Raw genomic sequence first — 18,058 nt, 5'->3', positions numbered from 1 at the left:
CGATTATTGCTAGTGAAATGCTTATCGTTTGGAAAAGAGAACTACAACAGGCTAGCTATCGACACGATAAGCTGAACAATAACTAAAAGAACTGTTCAATGCAACGCTATCATAATCTGAATAATTTGAATGTACAACAGTCAGATCAAGCTCTGGCAATGAAAAATGTGTGTAGACAAGAAGTATAGGAAGTTGCTCATCGCTTTCCGTGATGATTAGCATTTGGTTAGCAAAAATCAATATCAACTAAAAGGTCAAAATTCACAAAGCTGATGCAGGATGTAATTTAACCCCTCGTACAAAACACAGTGAGCTATATCTGGATATCTGTTCAACACATTTTTCAAAAAGCCCATTCATATTGTCCATGGGGATTTTGGACTACGCTCCAAATGGCCGAAAATGTTGTAGCTCGACACCTACTCACTTCCCTGTAAATGTCTGATAGAAATCCTAAAACTGGGAAATGTGCTATCGTCTTTTGTAGTTTTTCAATGTTTTATCAGAGTATTTGAAAATGCTTCATATGCACCATGTACATACATCACAGCCTGCAGAGCCTGCTTATCTTGGCACAATGGTTCCATTGGGTTCAACTAGCGAAATGCTAACGAGTGGAACCCGCCCCCTCCCCTGTCTGGCCTATTAAAGAAACCAGCTTGTAACCCATAAAAAGTCTGTGATGATGGTCAATGAATGTTAAAGATTACTTACTTAATCCTCTTCGTCCCTTATGGGACATAGGGCTACCTGTTAATGATTACAGGGAGTGATATATCAACTGTAAATAAAAACAAGCAAAATTAACATTTTTCATTAGGCTATATAAGTCTTTTTGAACACAATTCTTAAAATGACATGGCAGGACGGGCTGGACACAACTTAGTTGTTGGATTAAAAAAAAAAAAAAAAAAAAAAAAGTTGATGAGGCAGAACCAACATCGAGCCTACAGAAAATTGGTTGGAACCCGCACAGGTGAACACGTCCAGGTTTCAACTCCCATTCCGACGGTTGTTCCCATACCACATGAATGCACCGTTACATTAGTAGTTAATGTGGGCGGGTTAAGGCCAACTGACGTCAGTGTAGTTTGTCGGTGACGGTGGAGGAGGGACCACAGACCGAGCTGATCCCACGTGTGACGGTGGGCTGCATTCCCGGCTCGGTAACACTGTAGCTCCGCTCTGTCTACCGACCTGCCGTCTGTGTGTATCCGTCAGTCACTGCCTCTAGCTGGGTCAGATATGGAGGGAGACGGGAGCCAAGCCACGTCTGGAAGCCCGACTGATCCGCAACACGACCCGGGGTAAGATTAAAGAGAATATAAACGCTACATTTGTCATACATAATTAGTTGTTGTTTTTATAACTGTGGATATTTGCAGCTTCTCTACGCACTGACATTTAGATTGTCTTCCGGGTCCTGTCAACTACACCTTTGTTTGGTTATATTATCAAACGGGCCTGCCCCCTTTTGCAGTGTATCCGCCTGGCTGGCCCCGATATGTGCCGTTCTCGCTCGTATGGAGAGAACAGTACGCCACACTCCGTTCAAAAATCTGACAGTTTAATGTGCCTTGCTTATCGACAAAAGTACACACCTAGAGGAACACGTTTTAAGACCTTTTACGGATCGTTAGGGTCAACTGGTAAATTCGGCATATTGATTGCTCGACCAAGCAGCACTTTATTTCAATAAAATCTCAATTTTTCGAATTGGTTTACACTGCTCCCTACCGCCCACCACGGTGTATTTTAGTGGAAGAATATTGTTGGTATTAACAGTCGAACCAAGTGTAAAAGTTGAAAATAAATTGTAATTAGTGCCGGTTGGTGTATTGCATGTATGCCGGATTGAAGAATGGATTCTTACACTTACTAAAAGATCTCAAGTCATGTTCTACCAGGTATGTACCTTTGCCCACAGGCAAAGCAGCGTTAAACTGCCAGATGTTTTGAATGGAGTTTGGCGAGACGTTCCGTCTATACGAGAGAACGGAACGTATCGGGGCTGCTGCTTGGCTGGCTTTGGAAACGGCTTTCGGCTCCTTTCCCGTGCTTTAGCTTCTCTTTTTTGTCGCCAGCTTAGTAGTTAGCTCCCGCTAGCCAAGTAGTTAGCTAAACGTCAAAATGGCCGATCTGACATCTGGACTGACTTCTGTTGTGTTTTCCCTTTGCAGTAAAATGTTTATCGGTGGCCTCAGCTGGCAAACTTCACCAGGTAAGAACAGCGTTGACTAGAGCTGCTGCTTCTAAACGTCTGCTGTGTGTGTGTGTGTGTGTCAGTGTGTGTATGTGTGCGTGCGTGCGTGTGCACGCGCGCGGCGCAAGGTTATTTTGATTTCCAGTCATTTCAAGTCCTCTATTCGACCCCTATGTGTAACAGTGTGACATTCAACGTTGAAATAAATATACCTCTTTGACGAAGGAATTAGGAAAAATCGCCTCGTAATCCTCTGTGTTTTTTTTTTTTGCAGACAGCCTTAGAGACTATTTTAGTAAATTCGGGGAAATCAGAGAATGTATGGTGATGAGAGACCCAACGACAAAACGCTCCAGGTAAATAAACAGGAGTACTCCCACCATTATAAAATAATAATAAGGATGTGAGTTTATTTTGTCCTTCAGGGTGATATTAATACCATGCAGCCATTTAACTGGATTTGCGATTGAATCAGCGCTTTGAAAGGGTAATGCTGTTTGACATTGACCAGGGAGCTGTGGAGAATATTCCCACTACTGCTATTTTCCTTCATTTATAATGTTGTTATGTAATTAAAAGGTCATGTGCTCCGAATCAAACTGAGAAGTAATTTGAAGGTCAGTGCAGGGAAACGTGCATCCTTGCAACTCCTTATAATTTATTTAATGTGTAGATCATCTTCATTTGCACACTGCTGTTGTAAATAAGAGGAAACTTTAATTATTCCTTTGGGGGAAATTGTGTTGGTGCAGCAGCAAATAATAGGACACAGTAGAGAAAAAATAGAATATGAATAACAATATAATAAATGAGGATCTTATATATGTACATAACAGTTTGAACAGTAGCACATGTGAAGTAGAAATTAATGTATGGATTAGAGCAATAAATGGGTGTGCAAAATAGCAGCAGTAGTGAGACAGAAATATGAAAAATATGTATATAAGAATAAAGCAAAAGCTACGGAGTGTGAATTAAGTCAAAAATGTCTGTGTTGCAAATGTAATGTGATGTTGTTTCTCCACAGGGGCTTTGGCTTCGTCACGTTTGCAGATGCTGCCAGTGTAGATAAAGTCTTAGCACAGCCACACCACGAATTAGACTCTAAAACGGTACGTTCGCCCTTTTTTTTTTTTAATTCTGATTGCATGAATGACACTCTTAATGTTTCCCTCTCTCTCTCTTCACGGGTCCTTTTCTGTCAATCTCATTTTCACTCACAAACACCTGATGGTAGCAGGTAGCTTGGGGAGTCCTGAGCTGGGATGGAGTGGAGGGTAAAGAAACTGTCCAGCTTTTTTTATTTTTTTATTTGCAGAATATCGCACCACCTTTTTATGACCTAAATTCAGAATATACATTATAGTAAGTAGCATCAAACGGAGAGTAGGGTGTTTCTTTCTTTCTTTTTTTTTACAGAAAATCAGAAATGAATGCTTGTTCTGAAAATATAATAGATTTTTGTTTTTAACCCATATGTTGCTCTATCACATAGGGACAAGTTAGATTTTTCTAATTGAAGCACTGTGGCCACATACACAGCTTTTCCTTAGAACTAATGTTGTGTTTTTGAACGCGCATGTTGTGTGCACAAAATTGTAATATTTTGTGTAAAAACAACCCCCCCCCCCAAAAAGCCAGCGTTTTAGTATTCTAGTTTAGTATGCTCATTATTTTACCCAATGTGCCTTTTTACAATTTGTACTGACAAAGTGGATAATTCAAAATGGTTTTACATGCACTTTATTTTGCGTTAAGCTGGGGTGATCTTGGTCAGTTTTGAAGACAGACTGTTAATTACAAGTAATATAAGTAATATCTATTTCAAATTTGAGAATGAGTGCATGTCATTTTCTCCATATCTGCATATGTAGAAACTGTTATTATTATTTATTATCGACACTCCATCCCATTAAAAAAAAATATATATATTTGTCTTGTCAAATTGAAACCTCTCACCACACAGTGTAAACCCACCTTAGTTGTGTGAATTCCCTCAACCTGCATGTACCAATTCATACAGAAAAGTAACCCAATTAATTTAGCGAGGTCTTTGAAAATCATAAGGCTTCATTGTGCATGAATGTATCCTGTTCTAGTTTGGACGTGATGATTTGTGAGAGTAATGCTTCAGTGTTACTCTGCACAACAGGCTTCTTTCTGATCAGGGGAAAAAAAGAAGTGTTTTATCTTAGTTCAAGGTTCAGCTCGAGAGATTTCCTTTTATTTGTTCGCTGGCTGATACTTTTGACCTTTTATACATTTATGTATTTATCTATTTTGAATGGTTTGACATTTTTATCCACTTGCTACTGTGGCAGTCGCTTCTGAAATTTATATATACACACTACCAGTCAAAAGTTTGGACACATCTCATTGAATGTACTATGTTTCTCATTCTCTTAAAGCCATTCTGATCTAAAGGCTTCTGCTTAAATGCTTGAAATGTGTTTCTTAGACAAATATAAATAATGAAGTTGATCCTATGTATGAATTTCTTTCCAAAGCCTTTGCCTTTCCATCGAGGCAAAGGGTGACTACTTTAAAGAATCTAAAATATGAGATAGTTTTGATTTGTGTAACACCTTTTTTGGTCACTGCATAATTCCATTTGTGTTATTTCATAGTTTTCATTTGTATTATTCTAAAATGTGGGAAATAGCTGTGGTGTGTCCAAACTTTTGCCTGGTAGTGTGTATATGTATATATATATGTGTGTGTGTGTGTATCTAAAACAAAAAGAATGACAAGTAGGAAACCATCCGGATCGGAATGAGCCAGTTTGTCTCCTTTTGGTTTCCCCCCCTCCGGTTTCCTGTGCGAATTATATTGGAAATGCTTTGTGATGCCGAATGCGGAGCTGCTTGATAAAGCATTGATTCGGGTCTGCGCTCTATCTCCCCGCTCACCTGTCCCGGGCCTGTTAAACCCCTACATTAACTCGCCGATAGTCGCCGAAAGCCGGCCGATTATCTTCCGCCGCTGCGATTCGGGAGATGGAAAACGTCTCGGCCGTATTTTGTCAGCCGGAACACAGAGAGAGAGAGAGAGAGAGAGAGAGAGAGAGAGAGAGAGAGAGAGAGAGAGGAGAGATATGCAGAAACCCAGGGCACCGAGCTGGATGCTGCAGGTTGGAGGCTGCCCTCCCCCCCCAAATGGTCCCCAACCAGATCATTTATAGTCGTGCACATGGGACTTATGTAATTTCTCCGTGTGCGAGGCTGGTTTTAACAAAGTAGGTCAGCCTGGGTGACTGTTCAGAAAGCCTTTGACAGCTGATTTCCGAGGCGGTGACACAGGTATTGGAATAAGCGCTGAAATATGCAGAGTGCCGGGGTGAGAAACGGGAGTTGCGTGGCCCTAATATGGCTGAGCGGGAGTTATGTCATATTTACAGCGCAGGGATGAATGGGGAGGTTTGTGAGCGGGCCTGTTGATAACGGGGGGGGGAAACTTTGCCCTCGCTGAGCCAGAAACCGAACCGGGGGAACGTTGATGGAAAATCAGATCGTCGTCTGCGTTGACCTTCAGCTGGATGCGTTGCTTTTTCACACAACAGTTTCCCCCTTTTTTTTAGCATTCTAAAATCCAAGTCATCCTACTAGCTTGTATGTGTTCATGAGTTCATTTCTTTTCATTTAACTAAATCTGAAATATTACACTGGATTTAAAAAACCCTTTAAATAATACGGTTTATTTAGTAGGTGCTGCTTTTCCTTTATGTTCCCTTAGTGTGCTAATTTGGTCGCCAGTGTGAAATCATTTTGAAATGTTATAGGCTGCTTTTGTTTATTTGACTGAGTAATTATTGAGAGACAATAGAAGTTAATGCACACATACCGCATGAAACGGGTGTCACCGCCAGCCTATTTGTATTAATGTCAGTTATTTTGCAATGAGTTGTGAGGTAAAACAGCATATTGCGGGGCGTCCTGGTGCCTCAGTGGGCCGAGGTGTCTACCATGCACCTGTTACATTGTGAGTCTGAATCTGTTGAATCTGAATCGCGTCACCCTCCTCCTCTCTCTCTCTCTTTCGTCTTTCCTGTCTCCCTACTGTGACTGTCAAAAAAGCCCCCAAAAATAATCTTTTAAAAAAAGAGAGCGTATTGTAATAATTCAGTGTGCTTTAGACGTTTTGTTATAGAGGGTAGACGATATAGACAGTGATTTACTTACTATTGATTCATTTTTGATAGGTGCAGGGCGACCGTGTTGACTGTTGCATATAATACTAATCTGTTAAGGCTTCCCTGATTCATTAAATACTAGGCTTCGACCGATATGGGCATTGAAGGCCAGTACTGATACTTTTGGACCTTTTTAGATGTTTTTTCAACATCTTTAAATTTGACCATTATCATGCCAATAAGTGACAAGTGTTTTGTGTTTTCCCCCAGAATTGTATTCTTGTCAGGGTGGAAACAGCCTTTAGACCATCATGGGACACTAAAACTCTCCACTGAAACCCAGACTGATGACATTCTTTTAGGGTTAGCAGCTCTTTAATACAGGGTGACCCTCACTTTTTCAATGCTAGGGAAACTCTGGGATCCATATCCATCATATCACACGTGGATAACACTGACCGGCCGATAAACGATATTGGATAAAAGGCCAGCATCTGCCCCATCTTAATCGGTCGTACCCTAGTCCCTACGTCCGCTGGGCTCGTTCGGCAAATCGCTCTCGGCCGTTCTGTTCCCAACCTCGTCTGGATCCGCTGAAAAGAGGGAACGCCGCCGTTTGATACAGAGGCCCCCGTTTCATCTGAGCCAAAGGCTATACGGCGGGGGAGGCCTATAGACCGCGTGATACGGACGCGTGCCGATCCGCCTGCTTAAAATTCCCCTTGTACGGACGCCTTGACAAAATGAAAGTGAAGGCTGGAGATGAATATTACTGTATGCTGACAGTCGAATTTCCTCTGACACCATTTGTGAAGCTGTCCCCAGCAGCAGACTAAACACTTTTTCTGGCTAAAGTACATTCCTTTCTGTTAATGCACTCAGACACACCAGCTGAATTCACCGACTCTCTACAAGTGTCTATTTTTGTCAGCCGTAGACTGTCATATTCATCACCGTTACGTTCTCGGCTGCTTCCTTTTTTTTCCCTGTTTGCAATGACAAGCTCTCAGGGGGAAAAAAAGCCATACTACAAAAAGCCATACTACACGCACAATACTCCGCTAATGGTCTTTTCCCCCTGCAGATATGTGGCCTTGCAATGAAAAGGTGGAAGCAAAGTCCCTTTTTTTTTTTTTTTTTTTTTCCAGAGGAGTGGATGCTGGTGCTGCAGTCAGCCTCATTGACAGTGCCAGATGTGTTCAGATGAATGCACTGTTTTTAACTCCCCTTACGCTCTTGAGAGCAACTGTTCAATACATTGGCAGTGTTACATGAGATTATTACACAGCTTTGTTGGATGTTCGGTCCTGATTGGCCGCAGCGTGAATTCTGAGAGGTCTTTTATCTCTGAATATCAGACCGCTGTGTCACATCTGAAATCACTCCACAGTCAAGAGGTGCGGTGGATTTTGTTGATTTCTCATCAAAGTAACCGCCGCCACTTTGTGGCAAAAAGACGTTACTCTTTGGTTACTGCAGACTAGGGCTGAACGATTTTGAAAAAATATCGAATTGCGATTATTTTGACTGATATTGCAATTGCGATATGATTTGCGATATTAGAGGGAATGATCATTTTTACATCATTATTCTCATTTTCATTGAAATCCGTATTCAAATGATTATGGTGTGATTTTTGCGGGGATCTGTACCAAACAAAGATGTTTTCTTAAGTCTGTAGAATATGATGTGTAGGCCAGGACATCTCTGCAGCACCACAATATTTCATTTAAAATGGTATTTTGACACACATTTCACCTTTAACAAATATTGCACCTCCTGCGATTTGAAAATTGCAGTAGGCCATATTGCGATTTCAATAAGATTTCAATTAATTGTTCAGCCCTACTGCAGACCAACGGCTAACCGAGAAACATGGAAGATTTTTCCAGTATTACTTTTAATTTATTCCGATAGCAGGTATTTGGATTGGTGGTTTGAGAGTGAATGGAAATTTTGGTGGATTTGTTTATGTTGCTGTTGTTCTGCTACAGTGTAGCCATGAATGCTAGCTATAGACGTTTCTATGGTTACAGTTCTTTTACAGTGTAGCATGGATGCTAGCTATAGACGTTTCTATGGTTACAGTTCTTTTACAGTGTGGCATGGATGCTAGCTATAGACGTTTCTACGGTTACAGTTCTTTTACAGTGTAGCCATGGATGCTAGCTATAGACGTTTCTACGGTTACAGTTCTTTTACAGTGTGGCATGGATGCTAGCTATAGACGTTTCTACGGTTACAGTTCTTTTACAGTGTGGCATGGATGCTAGCTACAGACGTTTCTACGGTTACAGTTCTTTTACAGTGTAGCCATGGATGCTAGCTATAGACGTTTCTACGGTTACAGTTCTTTTACAGTGTAGCATGGATGCTAGCTATAGACGTTTCTACGGTTACAGTTCTTTTACAGTGTAGCATGGATGCTAGCTATAGACGTTTCTATGGTTACAGTTCTTTTACAGTGTAGCATGGATGCTAGCTATAGACGTTTCTATGGTTACAGTTCTTTTACAGTGTAGCATGGATGCTAGCTACAGACGTTTCTATGGTTACAGTTCTACTACAGTGTAGCATGGATGCTAGCTACAGACGTTTCTATGGTTACAGTTCTATTACAGTGTAGCATGGATGCTAGCTACAGACGTTTCTATTTTTTTCTGGCAGAGGCTTGAAAATTTCCTTAGCTTGTATAAAATCATTTTAAATCAATATTCTGTGTCAAGTGATTAATTTCTCCGTAAATAGCTGTGTAATATGCAGGATAATGGACAGTGTTAGGATCTTGATCTTGGCTTCTTTTGTGATAATGACTGGCTTGCTGTACATTATTCCTTACTTAACATCCCTTGATATTCCCTCTAAAATGATTATTGAAATGAAACTTTTCTCAACGAAAAACTATGTCTGTCCTGTTAATGCTGTTCTAAATTGGACTTCCAGTTATCTTAGAGGGAATTTTGAGTTGTTAGCTGCGGCTGTGGCTCCTGACATGGCGCCGATTTAATTTCCTTTGTCATTATTTTATGACAGACAAATCTTCAGTTCCACCCACAAAGCAAGCGCTCTCTAAGCAGTGATTTCAGTGAATTATCGCTGTGAATGTCGCTACAAATGTTCCACCACTCTCTTTTGTATTTGGCCCCATTGTATTCAGTTGGGGTGGTGCATGACAATTAACATTTGCTGCTCCTACGCTGTGGATGCAATTAGAATATACCTGCTTTTTTCCCAACCACCTAAAGCCACACAAGGTCGCAGCCTTGCATGATCCAAATATTGGAAATCCATCGGAAATCCATCTGGTGAACAAAGGCTCCATATGATTTTAGTCAGCTGTATTTGCCTTTTTAAATGGAAAGCCTGTTATCCAGTACAGCGAATTGTTTTGCCTTGAATGGCATGAAAGAACTTATTCAATACGTTGTGAATGGCTGAGAAAATGGAGAAAATATTGTATGCGGTAGCAGGATCTTCCATTCTCCTATCAATCAGGAGTTTCTTTTTATAGTGCTGTGATGGCAATTTTGTTTTAATAAGTTCTTAAAGGCAAGCTGAACATAATGTTAATTAGCTCTCTGTGTAATTTGTAAATCACTGCTGTTTTATTGACCCTCTTCCAGTTATGAAGAGATTTGATTTGACGTGGAATGGTCCTGTGATTGGGTAAAGGTAAATTGCTAGTAGCTCTAGATGTTATTAGCCATCTTTAATGGGAACATTGATTAACTATACAGAGAAGTGGTGAAATCACATACGCATCGATGGCGGCGAATGCAGAAAATCAGGAAAACCCCGAGCATCAAGCTGAGCATCAAGTTTTTTTTGATTGTTAGCCAGTTAAGTGATTAATTCTCTGCAATCTGTCACGAGGACGTCTTCATCTTCTCGCATGTATAAAACAATAGACTTGATAGAAGTGGGCAGACCCAGACAACGGGTGTGTGTGTTTTTTTTTTCCCCCTCATCATTTTTTAAAATTACACCACTGTGAGAAGATGGGCCGGTAACGTGTGCTTTCTCCGCCTCTTCCTGTGAAATCAATATTAAACAAGGGGATTGTATTTAATAATTTGCGCCCTCCCCCTGTCAAACCCCCCCCCCCCCCGAGGGCAGAGATCAATGCTGTGTTCTCAGGTCGATGAAAGGTAGTTCTCAGGGCAGACGTTAGGAACCCACAGTAGGATTATTCTGCATGTATCTCCATTGATAAATACTGAAGAACTACAGTGTTTTTTTTGCTAATTCCACTGTAAATTCCAAGGTCTTTCCCATTTTCTGCTGCACACTTCCCAAATAATTAACCTACATTTTGATCCAGGCACACACCATTTTGCTGACGTTCTTTCTCTCCCTCTCTCCCCCAATTCTTCCCCTTTTTATTTTTCAATCTCTCTCTCTCTCTCTCTCTCTCCATGCCTTTGTTCCCTGACTTGTGTTTCTTTACTTTTCCGCCCACCAGATTGACCCTAAAGTTGCCTTTCCTAGACGTGCTCAACCCAAGGTAAGAGGACTTTTCTTTGTTCTGCTGTGCTATGGCGGGCTTTCACATTTCCCTGACTTATCATTGCTGACAGCCTAAAGTGGCGAGTGTGCATCGGCCGTATGTGTATCTGGCGCTTTGTAGAAGCCACAGGTCACCTTTCCGAACATCCGGGAGGACCGATGGATTAGATATGCGGAATAACACAAGCGGTGCGCACGCTTGTTTTGGTCAAATAAAGCGCTTCCCATCAGGCTGAGATTAAACACCCGGGAATTTACAGATGTGACAAGAGTTTCATCAGATGCCGGCGTACTGCGTGAGTGCATCTAGTAATTCACGCAGCGTTGTTTTTCTCCCCAAGGATGCTAAGATTGATTGTGGAATTCTTTTTTTTTTTTTTCTTTCCTTTATCGCACAAAGAAAGCCGCCGCCGCCTTGGAAGTTTCAGGTTTCAGACAGAGAACTGGCAGAGCCGCAGCACTCAAAAGCCAAAGTACATGCTCTCTTTAAGGTGGGATATTGCTGTATAATTGAGTACCAGCGAGGGATGTGTTTTCCTGATACAATCTCTTCAGCCTCCACTTGTTCCCCCCCCCCCCTTCACTCGACGCGCACTTGTTTAAGTCAAAGCCGGCAGTTTTCGGGGACTGGCATTGTTAGTGACGCTGTCTGGAAGCCTGAAAAACACCAAAAGGCCCTCTCATATTCATCTCCGGCGCAATATGTTGTCAACGAAACGCGAGCATATGCCCGCGCTATTTGGCAGATCCCCCGACAAAGCTTTGATATTTCTCTGCTCTGTGGGCTACGTTAGGCGGGTGGCGAGGGGGGGGGGGGGAGAGGAGAGGGGAGGAAAAAAAAAAAAAAAAAAAAAAAGATGGCCTCTGCATTCGTTATTTGAATAAACATGAAATTGACTCAAGGACATCCACAACAATAAAAGGGAGGGGGGTGGGGGGGTGGGGGGGATGCAGACAGCCAGGCAGGCTCTGCGGGCCAGGCAACTATAAAGTAGCTGCTCTCTCCCGTAAACCGCAGAGCAATGACACAGCGGAGGATGGTTGAAGGTTAAACAGTACCTGCGGTTGTCTTTTTTGGACCCCGCTTACTTAAGGGCAGGCTCATTAGCGCAGAAAAACTAGTACTGTTTTTTTTGTGGGGGGGGGGGTGGGGGGGATGGGGGATGTATCTTGTCAAAGAAGCTGGCAGCGATAGGATTTTTTTTTAAAGGCAGAGGCGAGCGGCGTTGCAGGGGGGCCGGTGCGCTCATGGATATGTATAATTTATGAAACGGTTTCCAGGAGGGCTAACGGTCAGGCCCCCTCAGGTCGGGTCCCACTCACTTTCGCTCAGCGCCCGGTCACGAACTCTGTCTCTCTCGGCTTTTCTTTTTATTGTGCATGTCGGATTTCCCGTCTACCTCGCAGTCGGCCGCCGGCGGCGAGTCTGTTTGTGCGGTTTATTTTTGTGTGTGTGTGTGTGTGTGTTAGGGCCGATATCAATACCGATATCCTTGTATTGAAGCTGATGATGGCTGATATGTCACGCTGATGCTCTAATCTTTAAATGGCGTTCAGCGTTTTTAGCCGGGAAAAAATGACAAGTATTTGGTCATTTTATTGTGATCAGGGTGGAAAAGCCTCTGAAAAAGCATTTAGACCATCATGGGACACTAAAACTCTCCACTGAAACCCAGACTAAACTAGACTTTTAGTGTCAGCAGTGACCCACTACAACTATTCAGTAGTAGGGAAACTCTGGGATACATTACTGCCTTTATGTGAAGAATGAATTTGCAAAAACAAAATACAGTATTGAGCAATTACATTAATATATAAAATGTGCAAAGAAAATAAAATAAAATGTCAGGTTTTCCAGACTCTTTTTCTGTAGCTGTAGGTCAAGGCGGAACCTCCATCATATCACATGACCGGCTAATATCTGATATTCAATAGAAGGGCAATATCGGCCCAAGATATCGGTTTAACCCTAGTGTGTGTGAGCGTGTGTGTGTGTGTGTTGCGTCAGTATAGGAGAGAGCTCCTACAAGGTGGCTGTTGTTCATGGCACAACTTGTCCCGCTCATTGAAATGAACACACACACACAAACACACACACACACACACACACAGTGCTGTGGCCCGGGCCGTGGGGCCTGGGGCCTAATGCTGTTTCCTGGCTCCTGTGCGGCTCTAGATGAATGGGGACATTAAATCAGGCGGTTCTCAGCAGCAGCTAGAACACAGCCTCTAGGTGTTTGCTTTGTGTTAAGCCAACCGCCCCAATAATGGTGTTTTATGCAAATGGTGGCCTACCTTTGCCTCCAATCATGTGGCATTATGTTTGTGGCCGCGGCGCCGGCGTGGAATCGTCAAACAAGCCGCTTTCCATCCCTCCGCTCCCTCCGCTCCCTCCTCTCCCGGCACATCGCGGAGTGAAAGGAACAGAGTGGCGAGCTTTATTTTTAAACCCGTTGCACCATCGTGGGGATAAGCCTCCGGGGGCAATTACATGTGCCTTTTTTTTTTTTTTTTTTTTTTTTTTACATTTTGTTTAAGTCCAAGATATGTTAAAACGTGTGTATGTCTCAATGTCAGGATGGGACGATATATTGAAATATATTACAATACAAAAATGTGACAGTACGTATCATGGGGCCGAAAAATTAGCTCCATTATATTCCGCTGTAGTAATCACAAAAAATGAGATGGCTTGACCATCACTATTTCACAAGCTCTCCATCCAAATTATATCATTTGCACTTTGTAATGACATTTTTAAATTGTTTACATTCTAGCGAGCCAATGGCATCACTAGCTCAAAAATAAACAGGATTCTGCACAGTCAGACTTTGTTGTCATTCACAAATAAGGAATAAGGAGCCGTCAGTTTCAGTCAAGATTAACTGCTTGTATACTTGCAAACTGAATGTCATTGGAAAACAAAGCCGATACACATATATACATCATGTCCCACAGCCTGTAACTAAGTAGTCGTACGCGGTTTTCGTTTGGTTGCAGAGTGGTCGGGATTTGAGTTTTGTCCTCCGCCTGTCCAGAGGACGGTGAAACCTTGTTGCGTTACTTACAGCCCAGTGATTTGATGCAGATGAAATAATAGCGTGGCCCCGAGCTGCAGCCGGGCCCGCTGCTGGAAAAGTCAATAAGTCGCCTGCTTGGAAGAGAAACGTCATAGGAAGGCGTATCATGGTAAAGTATTACTAAAACCCACCAGTGAGAATCTATCAGGAGAACAATTGCGTCACGTTATGTACCACACTAGAATTGGAGTTCATTCATTTTCTCTACCCGCTTAGTCTTCTTCAGGGTGGCAGGGGCTGGATCCTGTCCCAGCATGCACTGAGACACCCCGGACAGGTCTCCAGTCCATCATAAGGCAAACACAGATAAACAGACACTCAGATTCATTCCTATGGACAAGGTAGAGTCTCCAATCCAGTTGACTGTGGGGGGAAACCCAGCAGAACACAGAGAGAAACATGCAAACTCCACACGGAAAGGACCGGGAATCAAACCTGCAACCTTCTGGCTGTGAGGCCACAGTACTAAACTGAGACACTTGTCCTTTTTTAATGTTCTCTCGCTCTTATTTCCTGCTTTGAACTGTGCCTGCGACGCCACCGCCGTAGCTCAGGCTTGTGTTTTTCCATGCGTTCGCCAAGCAGACAACAGCACCGCAAGTAGTCAACAACTTGGCAGCGAAGCATGCATCTGCAGATATTCTCTAGCAGTTTATGCAGGCTTGCAGATGTAGTCGACAAGCCGTACAGTGTGACTGTGTGCAGGTGCAGGAGACTCGACTGTGCTCTATCATGCCATGTGGTTTTGAGGCCTTGCGCTCCGAGGACCACTTTGTATGTAAAATAAGTTTGTTTTTTTAAAGTCACAGTGACTTTTTCCATCATATTATGTAACGTATACCAAATAAAAAAATACATCATTTTTATTTTCTCACATTTCTCATATTTTTATATCAAAATCGCCTTACTTTTTCTTCCTGGAAAGCAGTGTATTAATAGTGGCTACTTTTATAGCGTAATATAATAATACCATCACAGATTTGATAGGGACAATGCAAAGTGACATAGTGCCACTTCAACCGGTTCCAAACAAGTTGATGCAACTGATGTTCTGCATACAGAGATTATAGTTATTGCTGGTTTCCAGCACATCCCTAGTTAGGCTTTTCTTAAGAGAAAAAAGAAAAAAAAGAAGAAAATATTGCAAGGTTACATACAATTATAGAGCATTATTTAAAGAAGGAAAAATGAAAACAACAACAAATAACAATAAATATGTTACGTCCCACTGGCTTGAATGTATTCAATTTTGAAGAATCTGGAATTTGTAAAGCTCCAGATTCTCTTCCGTCCCGCGTTACTTCCCGGCCCCCCAGCGTTGAATTTCGGGGAGCGGGGCGCCATGGAGACGCCGCTTCCTCGTGACTTTAAACAACTCGGCAGTGAGTCATGCATCTGCAGATATTTTCTAGCAGATATGCAGGCTTGCAGATGTAGTTTCTTTAAAAAAAAAAAAAAAAAAAAAAACTGTCGACGAGTTCCACAGTGTGACTTGGGTGCAGGTGCTGAGACTCGAAGCCGCGCTTTATCGTGTCACGCGCTTTTTTTCAAGCTCTCCTACTCCCGACGACTGCTTTGTGCGGCGGCGGGACCCTCGCTGTAAAAAAAAAAAAAAACGTTGAGTTTTGGGACTGTTTCTATTAGAAAACGCTTCGGCTAGGCATAATCATTCATCCATGTGTCATCCCTAGAAAAAAAAGAGTGTTCTGAGACATTTTTTTTTTTTTTTGGCCAGCCGCTACCAATAGATCGCTGGAAGGGAAGGGAGCTGTGAAGGTCTATCAAAGTGAGTGCGGGCTTCCCCAGGGAGCAGAGGCTTCAGTTCCCCCTGCTAACACCACGCTTCCTGCCCAACAGAGGTGCTTTAGCGTGTACTGCCATGGGAAGTGTCAAAACGGCATCCCGCCCTCCGACGGGCCAAAACCAGGGTCAGACACTGTCCTTTCTTTAAGAACAGAAGAATACAAGAATAAAGAATTGTGATTGAAACACTGAATACTTGTATTTTTTTATATTTTTTTAGGCATGAAAATGTAAAAAAAAAGGTATTTAAAGATATGTAACATCGGCTATTGGCAGCTTTAATCAAAAATATATCGGTATCAGTATCGGTCAAACCCTAGACTGAGCACTGCATCATCATCACAGTCAATTGATTTACAACCGGCAGTGAGAAGAGGCAAACTACATTTAAGGATATCGACACTAAATATCAGCTAAGGGCAAGTTTAGTCCAGAAATATCTTATCGGCCATCTAGCCGTACCCCAAAACCCTCGGTGTCTGTAGGATTTGGCGGTCTGGTCGGTGTTTAGTGTTCTGTTATCGGTCGGTGCTGGGGAAGCCGGATCAGGCTTGATGCCCTCTGTGGGAATGGAGTTGACAGTTCCTGCCTTTTTACATGCAACCTGGGCCACTTCTCCTCTGCTGCTGCTGCTGTTCAGCAGGCTGAAGCCAGTGCTGTGTGTGTGTGTGTGTGTGTGAGGTGGAGGGGTGGGGGGGTGGGGTGTTAGGCTGTAGGTGTGTGTGTGTGTGGGGGGGTGAAGTGTGTTGTGGAGTGTGAAAACTCCCGGCCAAGTTTTTAATGAAGTCCAAAGGTGAGGTTGTGTGAAGTGCTGAACCCCCCCCCCCCCGCCCCCTCCCACTCCCCTCTCTATTTCGCACATTCGCTCACTTTCCCGCTGTCTTACTCTCTCTCTCTCTCTCTCTCTCTCTCTCTCTCTCTCTCTCTCTCTCTCTCTCTCTCTCTCTCTCTCTCTCTCTCTCTCTCTCTCTCTCTCTTCTCTCTCTCCTCTCTCTCTCTCTCTCTCTCTCTCTCTCTCTCTCTCTCACTCTCGCTCTCTTTCACACACAGACACATACACACACACAGCGCTACCTTTTTTAGGAGAGGCGCCAGTCCAAGCAGCCAGTTCTCAGTCTCCTGTGTGGCCTAGCACTCCAACACCAATTAAGAACTCAGCAACTCACTCCTTTTCAATCTTCTCTCTCTCTCTCTCTCTCTCCCTCATCTCTCTGTCAGCCCTACAACACTCGTCTCTAGTTGACAACTTGGGAAAACATCCCGCACTTCTTTTTGTGATCAATTTTTTATGATATTTTAGTATGAAACAGAGATGTGGCCAAGCATTCATTTAACAATAGAGAGGAGTGAACAAAAAAAGAAACAAAATGAATTTTCAAATTTTCACATCCAATACAAATATCAACTCAGATGTTGATCTCTTATAGAGCTGAGATTCTAATAATGAAAAGAGAGAAATGAAAAAAGAAGGAAACATGGACAAATGAGACAATAAATGCAAGCAATACCACACCCTCTACCCTCCCTCAACCCACCCTCCCACCCTCAGGACCCCATGGATGGGCCAAGGAGCTACAGCAAAGATTGATTGAAGTAATGATAGTGTGATCCCAACAGGAAAACATCCTGCACTTCTTATGTTTTTACATCAGGTGAGGCACTTTTTTTGCCCTTGATGTTAGGCCAGATACACTGGGACCAGAAGGCTTGATTTTGGGATCTTTGATGCTTTATTGTCTGCAGTCTGCATTGGGCTCCATGCAGATGTTTGTTGCAGTGAGATCAAAGGAAAGTGGTTTGTTAGTGTTTAGCAGCCAGTCCTCTCCTCCCTGCTGGAGGTTCCTTCTCTGGTTTCAAGCCTCACTGTATTTCTGGACCATCCAAGGCAAATATGTTGGCTTTCTACCAGAAATGAGCTTTTACACACCGATTTATTGGTTTTTGAAGGCCAATGCCTATATTTTTGAAGCATTTACACCCTCATGGGACACACATAACTCCCTTGCTGTGGCCCGATGTGTGTAGCATGAGGTGGGGAAGGCTGCGCGTTCTCGTCGATGACTACGGTGGCCTGTAATTGACACAAATAATGAAGTAAAAATTTCACAATAGACGAGTAACCTAGCTCATCTAGAGCAGAGATCCAGCAGAAGCATCTAGTGAAGTGGTATTATATCACAAAGCAAAATGCTGGAATAATAATACTCTAACAGTATTACTTATTTGCCAAGTAATCATTGAGTCGTATTGATCAACAAACCTATCACCGATCTGCAGATTTTATTATTATGGTCATTTAGCGCTATGGGATCGTAAAATCAAGCTGTTTACTTCTTG

At 42.7% G+C, this 18,058-nt stretch overlaps 1 protein-coding gene across 1 annotated transcript; it reads left to right on the top strand.

The window, feature by feature from the left end:
- Window positions 1-1,195: 1,195 nt before the first annotated feature.
- LOC139646236 (RNA-binding protein Musashi homolog 2-like) lies at window positions 1,196-10,836 on the top strand (the record flags this gene model as incomplete). Its single annotated transcript, XM_071522195.1, has 5 exons — window positions 1,196-1,307; window positions 2,181-2,221; window positions 2,478-2,559; window positions 3,231-3,315; window positions 10,795-10,836. Coding segments are annotated over exons 1-5 (312 nt in total), but the record flags the coding sequence as incomplete, so codon positions are not given.
- Between the last annotated feature and the right edge of the window lie 7,222 nt (window positions 10,837-18,058).

This window comes from Centroberyx affinis, unplaced genomic scaffold (genome assembly GCF_046629955.1).
Source record: "Centroberyx affinis isolate AG114_WGS23_722 - 3 ecotype Tasmania unplaced genomic scaffold, CSIRO-AGI_Caff_v1 ptg000966l_1, whole genome shotgun sequence".
Taxonomy (NCBI): domain Eukaryota; kingdom Metazoa; phylum Chordata; class Actinopteri; order Beryciformes; family Berycidae; genus Centroberyx; species Centroberyx affinis.
This window is presented reverse-complemented; position numbering and strand designations above follow the sequence as displayed.